General features: G+C 46.2%; 1 protein-coding gene and 1 pseudogene across 1 annotated transcript; one reads left to right on the top strand and one right to left on the bottom strand.

Moving 5' to 3' along the window:
• The first annotated feature begins 439 nt into the window (after window positions 1-439).
• Window positions 440-3,359, top strand: LOC125535076 (protein CYTOSOLIC ABA RECEPTOR KINASE 2). The gene is made up of 4 exons (XM_048698132.2): window positions 440-733; window positions 1,102-1,647; window positions 1,761-2,936; window positions 3,038-3,359. Exons 2-4 carry the CDS (start codon window positions 1,177-1,179, stop codon window positions 3,065-3,067), a joined length of 1,677 nt encoding a protein of 558 aa, XP_048554089.1. The 5' UTR covers window positions 440-733; window positions 1,102-1,176; the 3' UTR covers window positions 3,068-3,359.
• A 3,974-nt stretch (window positions 3,360-7,333) lies between these two features.
• The window catches only part of LOC125534738 (disease resistance protein Pik-2-like), a 32,684-nt pseudogene continuing 20,053 nt past the window's right edge, over window positions 7,334-19,964 (bottom strand).

Here is a 19,964-nt window from a genome sequence, read left to right on the forward strand (position 1 = left end):
CGAGATAAATCTAACAAAAGTAATTTTGAAGGGAGTAATAGTGAAAGGAGAAAAAAATCGAAGATGATAGCCTCTTTTTTTTAAGAGGAAAAGGGCATCCGTCGGGGTTCCATTCCATCAGAAACAAGAGACCCTGATAAGAGATAGTAGTCTCTCTTTTACTAAATAAAAAAGACCGTGACAAGTGCTTCATGTACACGTGTGACACAAACACTTGACAACTACAGACGTTTTTATGATAAATTTGGTGACGCGATGACAACAACTTTAGTTGTCAAGCATGACAATGTTTTTCTATGTTAACTTTCATTTTTTTGTTTGTTTTTTCGTTTTGAATGATAATTTTAGCTGTAGAAGTGCTTCGCGGCACATGTTTGACATTTATCGTTTGTGATAAAAAAATCTGATATGAAGGAAGTGTGAAATACTGTAGAATTTTCGGATAAGGCAAGGAAGAATCCTTGGGATGACTGATGATGGTGCGCCCCGGCAGCCGCGTGACCGTGGTCGTGGTCGGTCGGTCACCGGTATCCGCGCGGGAGCCTCCATCCCGGGGAGTTTCCGGGAAGCCGCCGTCGCGCCCTCCCTCCGGGGAGTTTCCGCGAAGCCGCCGCCGCCGCCCCGCAAACCGCGACCACAAAGCTGCTTGCTTGACCCACGGAGACGGACTGACGGACGCTACCTCTCCTCCTCACTCTCGCGGGCGACTTGTGGCGGCGGCTGGCGAACAGAGGTCAGCTTCCGATCCCCTCTCTTCTCCCCGGCCTTCCCGGTTCTCTCTCCTCTCGAATCTCCTATATCCCGGCGGATTTTGGTGCCGCGGGTGGTTCGGCGAATTTGGGGTCACGGCGGTCCGGTGGATTTCGGGGGCACGGCGGTCCGACGGATCTTGGGGCGTGACGGTCCGGCGGATTTCGGGGCGCGGCGGTCCGGTGCGGTGGGGCGGGTTTTGGGGGCGCGGCGGTGGCGAGGATCTGAGGGGGGAGGCAGCCGCGTGAGGAGGCAGAGGGGAAGACGACGCCAACATCTGAGGGCTGTGTGCGTGCGCGCGGCCGGTGTGCTTGCTGCTTACTGTACTGATCTATTATGTCTCCCTTGCAGAAGTTTCAGGGCAACAGGGAGCAGAAAACAGGAGCCATCTATTTAGTCTGAATCTCGCCCTTACACGCGGTTGCCATGGCGCTGTGGACAGGGCTGGGTCAGGCGGCGACAGTGGCGCAGCTGGTCGGCGCGGATGTCGGCGGCCTCATCTCCATGATTGTGCAGGCCGCGATGACGGCTCGTCAGAACAAGAGTGAGTGTGAGCAACTTGCTCGTCGTGTCCTCATGATCGCGCAGCTGCTGCCGCACGTGCAGGAGCCAGAGGCGGCGCAGCCGCTGGCCGGGCTGGGTGACACGCTCCGGGACACCCACGAGCTCGTCGTGTCGTGCCAAGGGCGGAGCGCGGCATACCAGTTCGTCATGGCCAGCAGGACAGCCGAAAAGTTCAGGGAGGTGCAGAGCAAGATCGACTCCTACCTCATCCTCTTCCCCGTGATCAGCCACATCGGCATAACACGCCGCCTTGAACGGATCTACAATGTCCTTGTTCAAGATGGCTCCACCAGAGATGAACCGTCTCCATTTCCACAGTCGTTGCAGCTGCAGGTAAATTGATCGTGCGGCTCCCTGACAAGACAATACAGAAATTGATACAGAGTTACGGAGCACACGCTCTCACTGCTCATTTATGATCTCATTTCTTGTGGTCTCTTTTTCAGGAATCTACACAGCTTGCTCAGGAGGTACTGCCACATGGAACCCAGGAATTCACGTTGGCGGAGATCGTGGCTGCCACCAATAACTTCGCCCCTAACACCGTGATCGGTGAAGGCGGGTCCGGAAAGGTGTACATGGGCAGGCTTTACGATGGGCGAGAGGTGGCCATCAAGAGCTTAAACAACTCACAGTCGCAATATTTAGAGGAGGAGTTTTGCACGGAGCTCGACATCCTATCACGGCTCCGGCACAAACACATCATCAGCCTCCTTGGATCGTGTGTGACTGTGAGCAAGGACAAGTGTCTGCTATCCACCCCACAAAAGAAGAAAAAGCGCCAGCTGACCTGGTGGAAAAAGGAGCCAGAAGAACCCGAAGAGTCGGAAGAGCTACAGAGGTTCACTGTCTACGAGTACATGGAGAACGGTACGCTCTTCGACCACATGCATTCTGATCACGGCTCCTCCACGATGTCGCCGGTGAGGGGGTCCTGGAAGATGCGCATCGCTGTGCTCCTCGGCGTGTCACGCGCCATCGAGCACTTACACTGTCATGCCAACCCGCCGATCATCCACCGGGACATCAAATCGGCTAACATCCTTTTTGACGCCAATTGGGTGCCGCGTGTGTCAGACTTTGGCTTGTCGGTCGTCTGGGACATGGCAAGTGAGGAGTCGGAGTTGAAAGTCCACCGGGTTGTAGGAACATTTGGGTACCTCGCCCCTGAGTACCACTTTTATGGTCTTCTGAAGCCGGCGAGTGACGTGTACAGCCTGGGCGTGGTGATGCTCGAGGTTCTGACAGGGAAAAGTGCATATTCTCAATTGAACGATCGGGCATATGGACCTTTGACAGACTTCGCACTCCCCATCATTGAAGTCGGTAATATTGAGGAGTTGTTGGACAAGCGACCTGTACCGGAGCCAACGCCTTGGCAGCTGCAGGCGATGAAACGTGTGGCGCAGATTGCATGCAGCTGCGGGAAGTTGGATGCGAAGGACCGGCCGGCCATATCAGACATTGTTGCCAACCTCGAGATGGCGCACGAGTTGATGTGCCGAGACGAGGCTGGTTCAGTTGACGAGCCATGTTTGTGGCCCTTCGTCGAACAAGTTGACCTCCCATCGGACTCACCACACTCCAGGAGCTCGTCATCGGCAGGCTACCATTCCGAGCTGGTACGCTACAAACTAATAATTGAACTCTGTTCACATAAATTCAACCATGTTCATACGGTGATGAAGGGGGCTCACTACTCACTTTGAGGTCTCTTAATTAGGAATCTGAGGTGTTGGAGGAGGGGCGTTGACAACAATCGTCGTTGAAGGCGTCCTCGGAAGGTGGTTCTCTTAATACACTGATGAAGGTGCATTATAATGCTTGTTGTTGCTCGCAGTTTATTAGGAAAGGAACACACCCGCTTGATGGTCACCACCTCACTTTTGTTTTTTAGACTTGATTGAGTTGCACATGGTCACAGTAGTCCCACTTTGTTTGTGTAGCTTCTCTTTCAAAGCCATTCATAGTGTATCCCTGCAAAAAAAAGCCAGTCATTGTGTAGACCCCGTCCTATATATTCTCATTTTATTTTTGAATGTCGATATTTTTTATTCAAGTTGCACATGAAGGACCACCCAGCCATATCAGACATGGTTGCCAACCTCGAGATGGCACACAAATTGATAATCAGCAGAGACGAGCCAGCTTCAGTTGACGAGTTACTCACCACGCGTCATCAGCAGGCTCCCGGTCCGATCCGGTACACCACAAACTGATTGAATTCTATTCACGTTGATGCATTGAATCATGTTCATGCACCAGCTGAGGTGTTGGAGGAGAGGCGTTGACACCGATCTTTGAAGGCGTCCTTTGGAACTGTGCATTGCACTGGAGCAGGCTCCACAACGGGTCACAGGTGACCGTCATCTGCTTCAATCACCCGATGAGCATCCCATTACTGCACATAGGTAATGCCCACTTTTGGTAAATCTACGGGCGCTTGTTAGCTCGGGTGGTTTATGACCGGATCGATCCCACTATAGTTTGCTTCTTCACAACCAACCCTCCTTTGATTTTCCCAGTGGCTTCTTAGGAAAGGAACATGGGGTTGATGGTAAGCACTGACTCTGTTTTTTCATCACTTTCTTTTTGTAATATATCTTGTTTTTTTTTACCCTGGGGCTGTTCATGGGTACAGTAGCCTACTTTATTCGTGTAGCTTCTCTTTCAAAGCCATTCATTCCTGAAAGTGGTAGTTTTGTTATCTCTCTTTTATTTTGGAAAGGTAGGATTTTAGATAAAAATAAGACTATATCTGGTATAAAGTTGGTACTTTTGATTTTGAACTACTCCCTCCGTTCCTAAGTATAAGTCATTTTAGAGATTTCAACACGGATTACATACGGACTTATATTTAGGAACAGAGGACCTGGATTTGTTGATTGAGTATTTGATTAGCTCTCTAGTTCGGTGGTCGGATTTTTTTTTCCCGGAATTTCAGAGCCTGGACCCAATTGTACACTGTGATGCTGACCCAATCCGAAAGAGCCAAACCTATGTTTAATTTATTTGGAAATAGATGTGAGTGAAATGTTGCATCGGAGTCGTGGCTGGGGCCACTGGTGCAGAGGTTAGAGAACGGCTGAAGGTCTTTCTTCCTCTCCGTGCAAGCAGTTTCTTCAGGAAAGAAAAATGATGATGTCCAAATACATATGTTGCTGTAGTTTAGAATTCTGCTGTAGGATGCACTGCGCATGGATTGATGTTGGCAGTTCGGCCTGCTTTCGCCTTGTTTCTTTGCTGAGTTCTAGTATTGTATGGTGAAACCATAATTCCATAAAGCAGAGTTGGCTGCGGCTGAAAACCTGGAGGTAGAGTTCCTCTTGAACTGTTTTTTGGTCAGGTTGTCTTGTCAGTCTCATAAGAAATGAAATTGACTGGGTTATCTTTTTAATTTTTTTCACGTAAAATAGACTAAACTACCCGGTTTAAGGAGAGGGTACATTGTAGTCTACACCACGGTTTTGGGTACCGCTCGAGAAAACGTGTAACCGAGCGGTTACCGCGTTTCTCGCTGCCCTCCGGTAAATGGGCCTCTCGTGCAAATAAATTCGGCCTTTTTTTTATTTTTTGTCCGGCCCAGCGAGAGCCCGAGAAGCCACGGCTGCCACGCTGCGTCTCGCTACTCACACACCCAAACGCGAACCCTAGAAACCGAAAACGCCAGTCTCTCTCGTCCTCTTCTCCCCAAATCGTTTCCCACAAAAACTTGGCGGCGGCGCCCAATCCACCCCTTGGCTCCCGTTCGGCCGTGCTTTAGCTCCTCCACGGCCTCCTGGGGCGCTCCCTGTCATGGCTGGTGTTGCAAGGGGGATGGGGCGGGGTGATGGCGATGGAGATGGTGAGCTGCGAACTGTAGGGATGGCTATCGTCGCCGGCGTCCGTGGCGCGGGTCATGCGTCCATCACCGTCGGTCAGGGCAGAGGGGATGTGTTCCTTCATGGCCAACCAAGCAGATCCGGAGGCAGAGGTCGTCGGTCAGGGCAGAGGGGATGTGTTCCTTCATGGCCAACCAAGCAGATCCGGAGGCAGAGGTCGTCGGTCAGGGCAGAGGGGATGTGTTCCTTCATGGCCAACCAAGCAGATCCGGAGGCAGAGGTCGTCGGTCAGGGCAGAGGGGATGTGTTCCTTCATGGCCAACCAAGCAGATCCGGAGGCAGAGGTCATGGCAGTGGCAGTGCGCCCATCCCTGTTGACCGTTCATCAGGAGGAGGAGGACAAGCCACAGGCATCACGGATGACATCAATCGGAGCGTCCATGCTGTTGGTCTATGAAGTATAGTCTGTTGTTGTATGTGTTGTGTAAGCATGCTGATATGCTATAAATACAGTAGGCATGCAGTCAAAAAATCGAATTTTTTAGTCTTTGGTCCAAAAAATTTGAATTCAAATTTCATCCGAAATTTTTCTCAGAATTTCTGGGTTACCGTGGTATCCGCATTTCCCAGTCACCCACGAGAAAAATGTCCTCCTCGGTAACCAAATTCTTGGTCTACACCATGCCAACCCTCTGTTCATCTACCGTGACATCAAGTCAAGTAACATCCTTTTCGATGTCAGTTGGGTGCCGCATATTTCAGATTTTGGCTTGTGGGTCATCTGGGGCATGGAGAGTGAGGTGTCATGGTTGGATGTCACCGTTAGAGGCACAATTGGGTACATCGACCTTGAGTACCTCCACACAAGTCGAAGAGGCAAGCAACGTGTATAGCTTGGGCGTGATGATGCTCGAGGTTCTTACAGGGAATAAGGCATTTTCCAAGGGTAGGTGGAGATGAATAGAGATCTGGCATCCTTGGCACTCCACATCATCGAGGCCGGTGATATTAAGAAGTTGCTGCACAGGCGACTTGTACCAGAGCCAACGCCATGGTAGCTGCAGCCGCTGAAGTGTGACTGCAGGACTCTGCCTGAAATTGCACGGGGATGACCGGCCAGCCATATCAGACATCGTTGCGAGCCTTGAGATTGCGCACGAGTTGATCTGAGACAGGCCAAGTTTCAGTTGACGAGTGATATGTCAGCAGTGTGTCATCGGCAGGCTACCAGTCCAATCTGGTACACCAGACACTGATTGAACTCTGTTACATTAATGAATGCTACCCTGGTTATACACTGATGAAGGGTGCTCACTAGTCATTTTTGGTCCCTTTCTTAATTAGAATCTGAGGCGTTGGAGGAGGGGAGTTGACGCAAATAATCCAAGGCGTCCTTTTGGACGGTGCACAATTCTTGCCAAGCTTTACAACGAGTGACGGTTTGCTTCTTCACCACCCACCCTACTTTGTTCTTCCCACCGGTTTCTTAGGGAAGGAACGCATGGGGTTGATGATGGTCAGCACCCTCTACTTTTGCTTCTTAGCCCTTTTCTTTGGTAATTAATTTTGTTTTTTTATCCAGGGTTGTGCATGGGCACAGCATGCCTGCTCTGTCCTATATTTTGTTATTTTGTTTCATTTTTGAAAAGCCGGGACTGGAGTACTGTAAAGTTTGTATTTTCAATTTATTGTCACAATTTTTTTGCTACTTTCAATGTGGAACTAGCCTGGAAAAGAAGGATGATGCCGTTGATGGAGTAGCAATGGGAAAGGCTAGGGAAGGATATTGCCATGTAACTCAAGGATTTTTCTTTTGACTTGAACTCAAGAAATTTTTGGATAGTATTATCAGGTAACACAGATATCAAAGAGATAAGGGAAATGAGTGCACAAAAAAAGGTTCCATAATCTTACATCACTGCCATCTTTCAGATGGAGCTTTCTACGAACGAAGAAAACATCTCTAATTCTAGAAGATTTTTCCAACATGCAGAATCGGAGAATTTAAATGGAATGCCTTCTCCATTTTACCTGCTGATTTTGGGGCCCAATTTTATGGGTGTCCACTTCGGCCGCCCTTCACCACCAACCAGTCTTGTGGTAGTCGTAGTCGTACCTCTTCAAAATGGGTCCACTTGGGTTCTCCGCAAGCCCTCGACGAAGGCGTCCTCCTCATGGCGTTTGTTGTGCAGCACGAATTATTGGAGGCTTGTGAGATATTTTAACCCAGTAAACAAACCAGAGTTTCTCTCATAAGGCGGGGTAGAAAACAGCAGCACCTCAAGCTTAGGGGCTGCTCCATCTTGAAACTTCACCCCTCGTAGCTTTCCTATGTCGTCTTCCATTGTCGTTGAGACCATAGACTCAGTTCCAACACCTGCAGACCCGGGAATGCACCAGAGGAAAAACTGAAGGAGACACGAATACTGCTGAATGAGTCATACAATAGGTGTAAGTTGGTCAGGTTTGGTAGCTTCCCAAGGAATTTTATGGCCTCATCGTGCTCCCATATCATGGTGCTCCGTAGCTCCAACTTTCCAAGGTTTTGATGCCCCTCGATCCATTTTGGCAATTTATTCAGGTTGCCATATAGCTTGAGGCTCCCAAGATTTTCGGGAGCTGAAGACACTTCATCAAAGCAGCCGGCTAAACCTGGATTCCCCTCTGACCGTACGAACAAGGATTCTAAACATTCCATTTCGGTGATAGCTGAGAAAAACTTCGTGCAATTGCTCTTGTTGAGACCAGTCACTCTTAATTTGCGCAGCTCGGTAAGATACTTCAGCTCTTCAAGAATGGTGTCCGCCCCATCAATATTCACAACACCCAATGTATGGAGGGCCTTCAGTTGTCGTATTCCTCTTGGAAACTTGACACCATGAGGTTTTAGCTTAAAAAAGAAGACAGGCAGCCCATCAAAACCATCTTTCGTAAGTACCCATGAGCAGCTCGCTACAAGAAGCAGTTAGCCGAATCCCATGATAAGCAGCAACCATACGAGGCCCCACAGTACAAAATATACACAAGCGTTTAAAACTCGGATCAACTGCCTGTTCACGTAGTAGCAGCATGTATGGCCGAAAAACAATCTTTGAAAGACCTGGAGGCAGAAGTGGTTGCAAAAGGAACCATGTTCCCATATTGCACAAATCCAATTTGTTTTTCTCCCATCGTCAATATCTGGCATGAAACCCACACGCAGGTACTGTAACTTCTGAAGCTTGACGATTGTTCTTGGCAGGCTGATTATTTCTGTGTTAGTTCCCAGATCAAAACGTGAAGTAGCTAGCTTAGGAAAATAAGGACAGAGACGCTCTGTCCTTATTTTCCTAAGCTAGCTACTTCACGTTTTGATCTGGGAACTAACAATTGGTAATCAGAGCTTCAGCGTGGAAGCAGCCAGCGTGTACGTATCTTCTCGGCGGAAGGAACTCATCGACGAGGATCGTGCAGTCCGGGGCGGAAGGTACTCGTCCAGGATGGGAGGAACTCATCCAGGGCGGAAAGAACACGCCCAGGACAGGAGGAACTCGTCCAGAAGCAGCCTGCATCAGCGATGGGGGACAAGACGAAGAGCCCAGCAGAAGCGTCCGGCGCCGCTAAATTACTTGCAGTGCCCGGGTCGCAGTACCCACGATTCGATCGTGAGAATTTCAAGGTCTGGCAGGTCTTGATGGAGTGCGCCCTCCGAGCCAATGAGTTGTGGGACGCCATCGATCCCGGCGGTGATGCTTTCAAGAAAGATGGAGCAGAACATCGCAAGGATAGACATGCAACATCAGCAATTTACTCTGTGATGCCAATGCATGTCTTGCAGCATTTGATCTCAAAGGAAACAGCCAAAGAAGCATGGGACGCCCTGAAGGTTCTGTACGAGGGGCATGCTCGTGTGAAGCAGGCCAACCTGCAAACTATGTTGAGGAATTACGAGACACTGGTGATGGCTGATGATCAAACCGTAGATGCGTTCGCGTCACGGGTGGTCACACTTGTCAACGGAATTCGTGCGCTTGGTGAAAATCTGACTGAAACATCTATTGTCCGGAGATTCTTGCGCGCTGCGCCTCCTCGGTATATGCAGATCGTGACTGCAATTGAGCAGTGCGTCGATTTGGCGACGCTTAGTATCGACGACCTAGTCGGGCGCTACAAGGCGCACGACGAACGTATGCGTTACAGCGAAGGAGATGCGAAGCATGATGAGCAAGTAATGCTCACCCTGGCACAATGGCAAGCACTAAGCTTAAGGGAAAAGAAGGGAGGCAGCGAGGCATCCGGCAGCGGCTCGAAGCAGGACTGGGCACCACGAGATCAGAACAAGAAGGGCACCGGTGCCGATGGTGCTCCAAAGAAAAGGAAATTCGACAAGCGCAAGATAAAGTGCCACAATTGTGGCCTGATGGGGCACTTCAAGTCGGAGTGCCGGAAACCCGTAAAGGAGCGGGCATATGTTGCCAAGAAAGGCGACAAGGATGACGATCCGGCGAACCTCCTGTTATGTGAGATATGCGAGTACACGGAGGATGACACGCAGCCAGAGGAAGTCGAGACCGTCACACTTGTGGAGAAAAAAGTATATCTCCATGAGGAAGAAGAGAAGAGGGCCAGCAATGTTTGGTACCTGGACACAGGCGCTAGCAACCATATGACAGGGACAGTGCACAGTTCTCTGAGTTGAGTGCAGCAGTCAACGGAACAGTCAGGTTTGGCGATGGCACGACGGTCCCAATCAAAGGTAAAGGGACTGTCATCTTCGAGTCAAAGAGTGGTGAGCACAAGGTGCTTACAGATGTGTATTACATCCCCCGTCTAAAGACAAACATTATAAGTCTAGGACAGCTTGAGGAGCGTGGGTGTAAAATTGTGCTCGAGGATGGATACCTATGGGGGTATGATCGCGAGAGAAAACTGATGATGCATGTGAAGCGGTCGAGGAACAGGCTGTATGTTTTGAACCTAGACCGTGCTGATCCGGTGTGTCTGTTGGCAAACTTTGATGAAGAAGCTTGGAGGTGGCACTCAGCTATGGGCATCTTAATTTCCATGCCCTACGGCAGCTCGGCCAGAAGAATATGGTACGAGGGCTGCCATGTGTAGATCATGTTGATCAGCTGTGCAATGGCTGCCTTGTTGGCAAGCAGCGGCGAGCCGTGTTCCCGAGGGAGGCAAAGTTTAGAGCTTCGAAGGTACTGGAGCTTGTTCATGGTGACTTGTGTGGACCAATCACACCAGCGACTCCTGCAGGGAAGAAGTATTTCTTGCTGATTGTTGATGATTTCAGTCGGTACATGTGGCTAGTACTACTGAAGACCAAAGATGAGGCTTTGGAAGCTTTCAGGAAAATCAAGACTGCCGCTGAAGTGGAGTCAGAAGAGAAGCTGAAAGCGTTACGTACAGATCGTGGTGGGGAATTTAACTCTAATGAGTTCAAGGCATACTGTGAAAAACATGGCATTAAGCGGTACTTGACGGCACCCTATACTCCGCAGCAAAACGGCGTTGTGGAGCGCAGAAATCAGACCATAGTCGCAATGGCAAGAAGTATGCTAAAAAGCAAGAAATTGCCAGGAAAATTCTGGGGAGAAGCCGTGACTACCGCAGTGTATTTACTCAATAGAGCTCCGACGAAGAGTGTTGTCGGAAGAATGCCGTATGAAGCATGGTGCGGCAGAAAACCCACAGTCGATCACCTCCGCACGTTCGGATGCATAGCACATGTGAAGACCGTGGGAGGGCATGTTGGCAAGTTGGCGGACAGGAGCTCCCCAACTATCCTACTCGGTTATGAGGCCGGGTCCAAAGCATATCGAGTCTACAATCCCGTGATGAAGAAAGTGCAAGTGTCACGTGACATAGTATTTGATGAAGAAAAGGCATGGAATTGGGACGACGCAGTAGTAGCAGATCGCCCCACGCAAGGTGATGATATTTTTGTTGTGACATATAATCACATCAACCATGCAGGCCATAACCATGACGACGACGGGCACGGAGATGGCCATGATGTCGACGACGACGACGACCTAGGTGACGGTGCGCCGGCTACTCCATCAGCACAAACAAAAGTGCCAAGTTATGGGTCGCCGAGCTGCTCCTCACCGTGGGTGGACGATCCATGGTGGACTGAAGACGGCGACACAGGATCAGCTACTGGTGGTGCAGCACCTAGTGCCACGGTCGACACGCAGCAGCCAACAATGTCCACAACAGTAGATGAAGACTCTCCAAGTTCAGTGGGACAAAGCACGGTGGCTGGGTCCCCTGAGCGGACTCCGGGAAGAGCAGCAACGCCGGTGAAACTCCGGCGAGTCCTAGATCTCTACCCTAAGGAGGCTCTTCGGAAGATCAATCCAGTGAGGATGAAAAAGGTCAGAAGGGAGTGTCTACTCATCACAGAAGAACCAGCCACGTTCAAGGAGGCGAATGAAGAAGAATCATGGCGTAAAGCTATGGATGACGAGCTTGGTTCAATCCAGGATAATGACACATGGAGTCTTGTTAATCTTCCTGATGGGCACAAAGCAATAGGTCTCAAGTGGGTCTTCAAAGTTAAAAAGAACTCAGAGGGTGCCGTGGTGAAGCATAAGGCTCGTTTGGTAGCCAAAGGATATGTCTAGCAGCAGGGTGTAGATTTTGAAGAAGTATTTGCTCCAGTTGCACGAATGGAATCAGTACGGTTGTTGATTGCTCTAGCAGCCCAAGAAGCTTGGTTTTTACACCATATGGATGTGAAGTCTACGTTTCTGAATGGAGAACTAGAGGAAGAAGTGTACGTGAAGCAGCCCACTGGTTTTATCAAGAAGGGAGAAGAGCATAAAGTATTCAAATTGCATAAAGCTTTGTATGACTTGCGACAGGCACCTAGGGCATGGAATACCAAACTTGATAGCACCTTGATTTCACTCGGTTTTGTGAAGTGTCCGCTTGAGCACGCTATGTACAAGAGAGGCACCGGTTCAGACTGTCTCCTTATTGGCGTGTATGTAGATGATATCTTGATCACAGGAGCTAATGAAAGGGAAATTGGAAGGTTCAAGAAGCAAATGAATGAATTATTTAAAATGAGTGATCTGGGCTTGTTAAGCTATTACCTCGGGATCGAGGTGCGTCAAAGTAAAGACGGGATCACGTTGTGCCAGGAGGCATATGCCTTGAAGATCTTGCAGAATTGTGGCATGGAGGATTGTAATCCTTCACAAACGCCTATGGAGGCGAGGCTGAAGTTGAGCAAGAGGAGCAAGGCGCCGACTGTTGATTCAACCGAGTACCGAAGTATTGTCGGAAGTTTACGATATCTTGTGAACACTAGGCCAGATTTGGCATACTCGGTTGGCATAGTAAGCAGGTACATGGAGAACCCTACCACTGAGCATTTGACTGTTGTGAAACAAATTTTGAGATATGTGAAAGGGACTCTGAAGTATGGCTGCAAGTACACAAGGAGGAAGGAAGACAAATCACTTCTAGTGGGCTATAGCGATAGTGACTTGGCAGGGGATGTAGATGACCGAAAGAGTACATCGGGCGTTGCATACTTTCTGGGAGAAAATCTGATCACTTGGTTATCGCAGAAGCAAAAGGTGGTTGCCCTCTCATCTTGTGAAGCCGAATACATTGCAGCGGCGACAGCGGCGTGTCAAGGAGTGTGGCTCAGTAGACTCCTTGCTGATTTGACGAACCAGCAGCCAGAACAAGTAAAGCTTAGAGTTGATAACAAATCCACAATATCGTTGTGCAAAAACCCCATTCATCATGATCGCAGCAAGCACATTGATATAAGGTACCATTACATCAGAGAATGTGTAGAAGAAGGCAAGGTGGAGGTGGATTATGTCAGCACTAAAGATCAACTCGCAGATATACTAACGAAGTCGTTGGGAAGACTGAAGTTTCAGGAGATGTGCGAGAAGATTGGAGTCGTGGCTGTTAAGTAGTCGCATTTGTGCTTAGGGGGGTGAATGTGAGTTACAGCACATGCTATATATTAGGCTGAATCGAGTTCGTCGAGTCTGTACAGGATAGCCGAAGTATAAGGTGATTCCTTAGTCGTTTTCCATCCAATCTCTAGGAGTTAAGTAGAGTCCTAAACCAGATTGACCTGTGATCTGGGTCACGTCGTCTTGGGCAAGTTAGGAGGCCGTGTTGGACGTGAGGTCGGTTCATTGAGCCATATATAAAGCAAACGAAACGAGATTGAAAAGCTGCGAATTTGGGCAGCACCAAAACCATCGTCTCTGTCCTTATTTTCCTAAGCTAGCTACTTCACGTTTTGATCTGGGAACTAACATTCTGTATCTCTGATATCTAGCGTCTGCAGGAACCGTAAAATACCATCACAATGAATTTGTTTGGTAACCGTAAAATACCATCACGTCTCCGTAGAGAGAGGTAGCTCAGAAGAAAAAGCTGACAAATTTGATGGAGATCATGATCTGCTATACCCTCTGTGTCTTCAAGATCCAGCACTCGGAGGAATCTCATCTTATCAGAAATGAAAAATGATTCCCATGCTCCAAATATTGTTAGCGATCTTAAGCATGATAGATCCAGTGCACACTCAAAAGCATCCCGATCCCTTCTCCAGCTACTGCTTACAGCAAGGTGACGAATTTTACCTTCGGTGTTTATGTTGCAGCTTCCCTCCAGTGTAGTGACAAGGTTTTCTTCCACTGCCTTTGAGATCCCAATTTCATCGTGAACTTGCAAAAAGACAATCCTTCTAGTGCTACGGGTTGCCCCTTTTGATGGTTGAACCATGGTCCTCCTGATAAGCTGCGTGATATAGCCGGTCCCAATTTCCTCTGCAGCCATGCCCCGTATCCCCCTTGAGTAACCCTCTGCTATCCACCGTCTAACCAATCGTTTCCATCTGATGTCTTGGTCTTCAGAAAATATTGACAAATATAAGAAGCAGGGGTTGAGAAGATACGGTAAACCTTCGTAGCTCGAGGTGAGAACTGTCTTGATCATCCCAAGCTCTGGGTTGATCTCGAGCTCGGCACTAATGTGTTTGTTCAAATTCCTCCACTCAATTGCTGTTTTAGGTTTGCTTGCTAAGAAGTTGCCTACGGTGGATATGGCAAGAGGAAGGCCACCACACTTCTTCAGTATAAAATTCTCTTGCTCAATCATATCCGGACTATAACTGCAATTATCTTTCTCCTTAGTATCCTTGAATACCTGTTATCCATATAATTCAAGACTCATTTAGATCATATCCAAATTATGTTAGTTACTTTGAATTTTGATACTTAGGAAACTAGCCCAATGGAACATATTTTGGGGTGAATAGTCATGTTGTACCCAAAAGCACCATATTAAGGAGCATATATCTCGCTTGTGCTACTGTGAGCTAGCTGATAAATTTGATGTCATTTTAGATTATTATGCTAGTTTAAAATTTATGCCGGCTTCTCATTGATACTATATGTAGAGTTACAAAGATTTAACTGATGTGGTCCAATAATTAGGGTTTAATAGAGCAACATTATAGTAATGTTTAGCTATAATTGTGGGGATTGATATATTTCTAAAATAAGTGTTCATCAAATCAATGGTCAGGTGATGTTATGTGAGAATAAGGTTCAACAAATCAAAACAACATGGTTCACTGATTTTTGGTGTCTACTAGAAGATTATTTTGCTTTTTTTATTTAATCACTAGTCAATTTCTTCATTGCATGCTTCATAAATCTTAGCATATACTCCCTCCGATCCATGTAAATTGTCGCTGACTTATAGTACAACATTGTACTAAGGTAACGACAATCAATATGGATCGGAGGGAGTAGTAAACATGGTGTGTAGTTATGAAAATATATCAAAAGACATAATTTTAGATGGAGGACATAGTGGTTAACATGTCATATGACATAATAATGAATATTTTTTCTCATGTATAGTCAATTGAAGAAGTGGCCTAGCTCATTTGGTTAGGAAGTGGCTGTACAATCCAACCTCCCTGGTTCAAGTTCTCATGGAGGTGAAAATGGGTTCTTATTCCTTGAAAAACAGTATTGCTTCCTGTACCGCATTCCCATAAAAATGGTTTGTAGAGTGCATAAAAAGCTAAAAAAATTCCATTTTACATACCACTATGCATGGATATAGTCTTTATGACATAACTTCGACCATTACTATTGTGCATACCACTCTGTTGCTTAACAACAATAAAATAAATTGTAGAATATTTTTAACACAGATTGATTATATTATTTTCCTTTGGCTAGGCTTAATAATATTTTTTATATTTGGCCAAGTTAGATAATTTCAGTGAATACTTTGTAGAATAACATCTATTTTTGGCCCCTATAAATGCGAGGTTGTAGTCTATAATGTCTCGAAAGTGTAATAGAATAAATTTTGGCTCATATCAAATGATTAAACATAATATTCTTCTATAAGCCACCATAAATGTTTATATGAATTAAAATATCATGCAGATGATAAACATATTTAATCATGTTTAGTCTGGCGGTGAATAGTCATGGCGTTCCCAAAACACCAAATTAATCAGCATATGTATCATTTGTACATGACATTAACTGACGACATTGCCAGCAATTTGTATCTGATGCCAATGTTGTCAATATATATCACAGTTGTTAATGATTTTGACTACTTCCAGGAATTAGTATAATCTTGAAAATAAGACGTGAAGACTTGAGAGCAAGGCTTTGCTAAATAATTATGAATTTTATGTATCATTTTGTTTCTGTACTTTAATTGATGATAGCCACTAAATTATGGAATCGACTATAAAATATTTTTCTTAATGTCGACTAACGGTTTGCCTCGAAGGTATACAGAAGATCTAATGTGGAGCTGGATCCATGCGGGAAAATATAGTCTTAACAAGGTAGTGAAAACAACTTATTTATGCCAATCTGGCACAAATTATGTCTAGTTGTCTACACAATCGCATTGTAGCTCACAAGCAAGTAGAATGCATTTTTTTACATCAACCAACCCTTTAGCTTGAGATATTTCTATAGCAGATGAAATTAAGTTACAATCTAACAGCCGTAGGTATCGGTCAATATCAAAGATTAAACCACACATTGATTGTATTATGTAATTATGTAGTTCTTACAATTTTATATTTTTTAGTTTAACAAAGCTCCACCAAAATCAATGTTCACCTTATGATTTCGGTTCTCACGCTAAATCCTAATTTAGTTGATGTGAATTGACTCGGTGCCTCGAAGAGGACATTATATTGTGCTTTTAGTATATAATAGATAAAGGATTAGCATAAGCCGCACTTGCAAATGCAGCCATTTTCATGAAGTCATGAAGTCCCATTCGAAAGAAGGAAAAGGGAGGAAGAAACAAAGGACAAAGAGAATTGACAATAAAAGAAAGCATTGTTCCATGTTTGGAAGGTAGCAATTGAACAAGTAACTCAAATCAAAGAGAACTTAAATCCAATAAATCAATTCTAGAAGAACTTACGTTGAGTTCCTTCAGCAACTAAAATCAAAGAGAAATTAAGTCCCACAACTCAACTCTAAAAGAACTTATATTGGTTTCCTTTTCATGATAAGGTAGTCATTTTTCTGCAATGATAACATAATTATCAATTCATATGTTTAGGTGCATGGGGTCAACTTTTAAATGGCACGCATATCCAACAACTAACAATATCCAAAAACTAATAATCAAACTCCACTGGACATCAAATTGATGCACACATGACTTGGCGCCAAATATGGGCTTCCAGACTATTCTGAGAAATAGGACAGGTTTAGGGACAGCCAGTCGGTAGGCGCATCTTTGATGGGAGTTGTTTGGACAATGTCTCGACTCTCTTCTTCTTGGACACTTGAGGGTGGTGTGAGGACTGCCCTTGGATATGCCCTTACCTTGTACATATGTTGTTCACCATCTTGCCCAGTCCGGAATCATCTCACTTCTAGTCTCCTGCAATACGCCATGCTAAGTGCCAACTATGCTTGCAACAATTCTAAGGCTAGCTTGAACGGACGCACATCTATAGTGACCCTGGCTAGTGCAAGGAGCGACCCAAGTTAGCTCGGTATGCAAAGCTTAACTAAATCCACAGCTTGAATAAGGAGGCTAGTCATATTCAACAATATCGACCGATTTTCCTTGTAAATGCAAGCTTTAAAATCTTTACGAAGATTGCAACTAATTGGTTGAACAGTGTGCTTGACCATGTGGTAAAACAAACAACGTTTATGCAAGGACGCAGCATACTAGATGGAGTTTGTTGTGCTGCATGAAACTATACATGAGCTTCACTTTTAAATTTTGAGTGGAGTCATCTTCAAAATAGACTTCGAAAAGGCATGGTAAAGACAAATGGCCCTTTCTTTCGCATACTTATGCATGAAGCGGTTTTCACTAAAATGGTGTTGATAGGTAGAAAGTTTTGCTTTTGGAGGTAGTGTGTGTTGGGGAACGTAGTAATTTCAAAAAAATTTCCTACGCACACACAGGATCATGGTGATGCATAGCAACGAGAGGGGAGAGTATGTCTACGTACCCTCGTAGGCCGAAAGCGGAAGCGTTATATCAACGCGGTTGATGTAGTCGTACGTCTTCACGATCCGACCGATCCAAGTACCGAAAGCACGACACCTCCGAGTTCTGCACACGTTCGACTCGGTGACGTCCTCGCCTTCTCGATCCAGCAAGAGGGGCGAAGTAGTAGATGAGTTCCGGCAGCACGACGGCGTGGTGACAGTGTTGGTGAAGAACAATCTTCGCAGGGCTTCGCCTAAGCACTACGAAAACTATGATGAAGGATAAACTAGAGGGGACGGGGTAGCCGACACACGGCTTGGTTTCTTGATGTGTCTTTGGTGCTAGCCCTGCCCCTCTATTTATATGTTGAGCCCGGGGGTCGAAACTTGGAGCAAAAGCCTCCTCAAAGTTGGTTTTGCCCGAAAGGCAAGAGTCCCACTCGGACTCCAGGACCAAAGGCCACAATCCTTGGCGACTGGCCCAGACGCCATGGGCCTCGGCGTCTGGCCCAGGGCCAGACGCCAGGATCTCCGGCGTTTGGCCCCCTGGCCTCCACAAAACTCCTTTTGCACCGACTTATAGCCCCGTGGGCCTGACCCCTTGGCCTAACCATATCATCCAATATATGAATCTTTACCTCTGGACCATTCCGGAGCTCCTCGTCATGTCCGTGATCTCATCCGGGACTCCGAACAACATTCGATCACCAACATGCATAACTCATATAATACTATATCGTCAACGAACGTTAAGCGCGCGGACCCTACAGGTTCAAGAACTATGTAGACATGACCGAGACACTTCTCTGGTCAATAACCAATAGCGGAACCTCGATGCCCATATTGGCTTCTACATATTCTACGAAGATCTTTATCGGTCGAACCACATAACAACATACGTTTGTTCCCTTTGTCATCGGTATGTTACTTGCCCGAGATTCGATCGTCGATATCTCAATACCAAGTTCAATCTCGTTACTGGCAAGTCTCTTTACTCGTTCCATAACACATCATCCCGCAACTAACTCATTAGTTACAATGCTTGCAAGGCTTAAGTGATGTGTATTACCGAGTGGGCCCAGAGATACCTCTCCGACAATCGGAGTGACAAATCCTAATCTCGAAATACGCCAACCGAACAAGTACCTTCGGAGACACCTGTAGAGCACCTTTATAATCACCCAGTTACGTTGTGATGTTTGGTAGCACACAAAGTATTCCTCCGGTAAAAGGGAGTTGCATAATCTCATAGTCATAGGAACATGTATAAGTCATGAAGAAAGCAATAGCAACAAACTAAGCGATCAAGTGCTAAGCTAACGGAATGGGTCAAGTCAATCACATCATTCTCCTAATGATGTGACCCCATTAATCAAATGACAACTCATGTCTATGGCTAGGAAACTTAACCATCTTTGATTCAACGAGCTAGTCAAATAGAGGCATACTAGTGACACTCTGTTTGTCTATGTATTCACACATGTATTATGTTTCCGGTTAATATAATTCTAGCATGAATAATAAACATTTATCATGAAATAAGGAAATAAATAATAACTTTATTATTGCCTCTAGGGCATATTTCCTTCAGTCTCCCACTTGCACTAGAGTCAATAATCTAGTTCACATCGCCATGTGATTTAACATGAATAGTTCACATCACCATGTGATTAACACCCATAGTTCACATCGTCATGTGACCAACACCCAAAGGGTTTACTAGAGTCAATAATCTAGTTCACATCGCTATGTGATTAATACCCAAAGAGTACTAAGGTGTGATCATGTTTTGCTTGTGAGGGAAGTTTAGTCAACGGGCCTGCCACATTCAGATCCGTATATATTTTGCAATTTTCTATGTCAACAATGCTCTGCGCGGAGCTACTCTAGCTAATTGCTCCCACTTTCAATATGTATCCAGATTGAGACTTAGAGTCATCTCGATCAGTGTCAAAACTTGCATCGACGTAACCCTCTACGACGAACCTTTTGTCACCTCCATAATTGAGAAACATATCCTCATTCCACTAAGGATAATTTTGACCAATGTCCAGTGATCTACTCCAGATCACTATTGTACTCCCTTGCCAAACTCAGGGCAGGGTATACAATAGGTCTGGTACACAGCATGGCATACTTTATAGAACCTATGGCTGAGGCATAGGGAATGACTTTCATTCTCTCTCTATCTTCTGCCGTGGTCGGGTTTTGAGTCTTACTCAACATCACACCTTGCAACACAGGCAAGAACTCCTTCTTTGACTATTCCATTTTGAACTACTTCAAAATCTTGTCAAGGTATGTACTCATTGAAAAAACTTATCAAGCGTCTTGATCTATC

Source organism: Triticum urartu, chromosome 2A, assembly GCF_056163025.1.
Source record: "Triticum urartu cultivar PI428250 chromosome 2A, HENAU_Tu73, whole genome shotgun sequence".
NCBI classification, from domain to species: domain Eukaryota; kingdom Viridiplantae; phylum Streptophyta; class Magnoliopsida; order Poales; family Poaceae; genus Triticum; species Triticum urartu.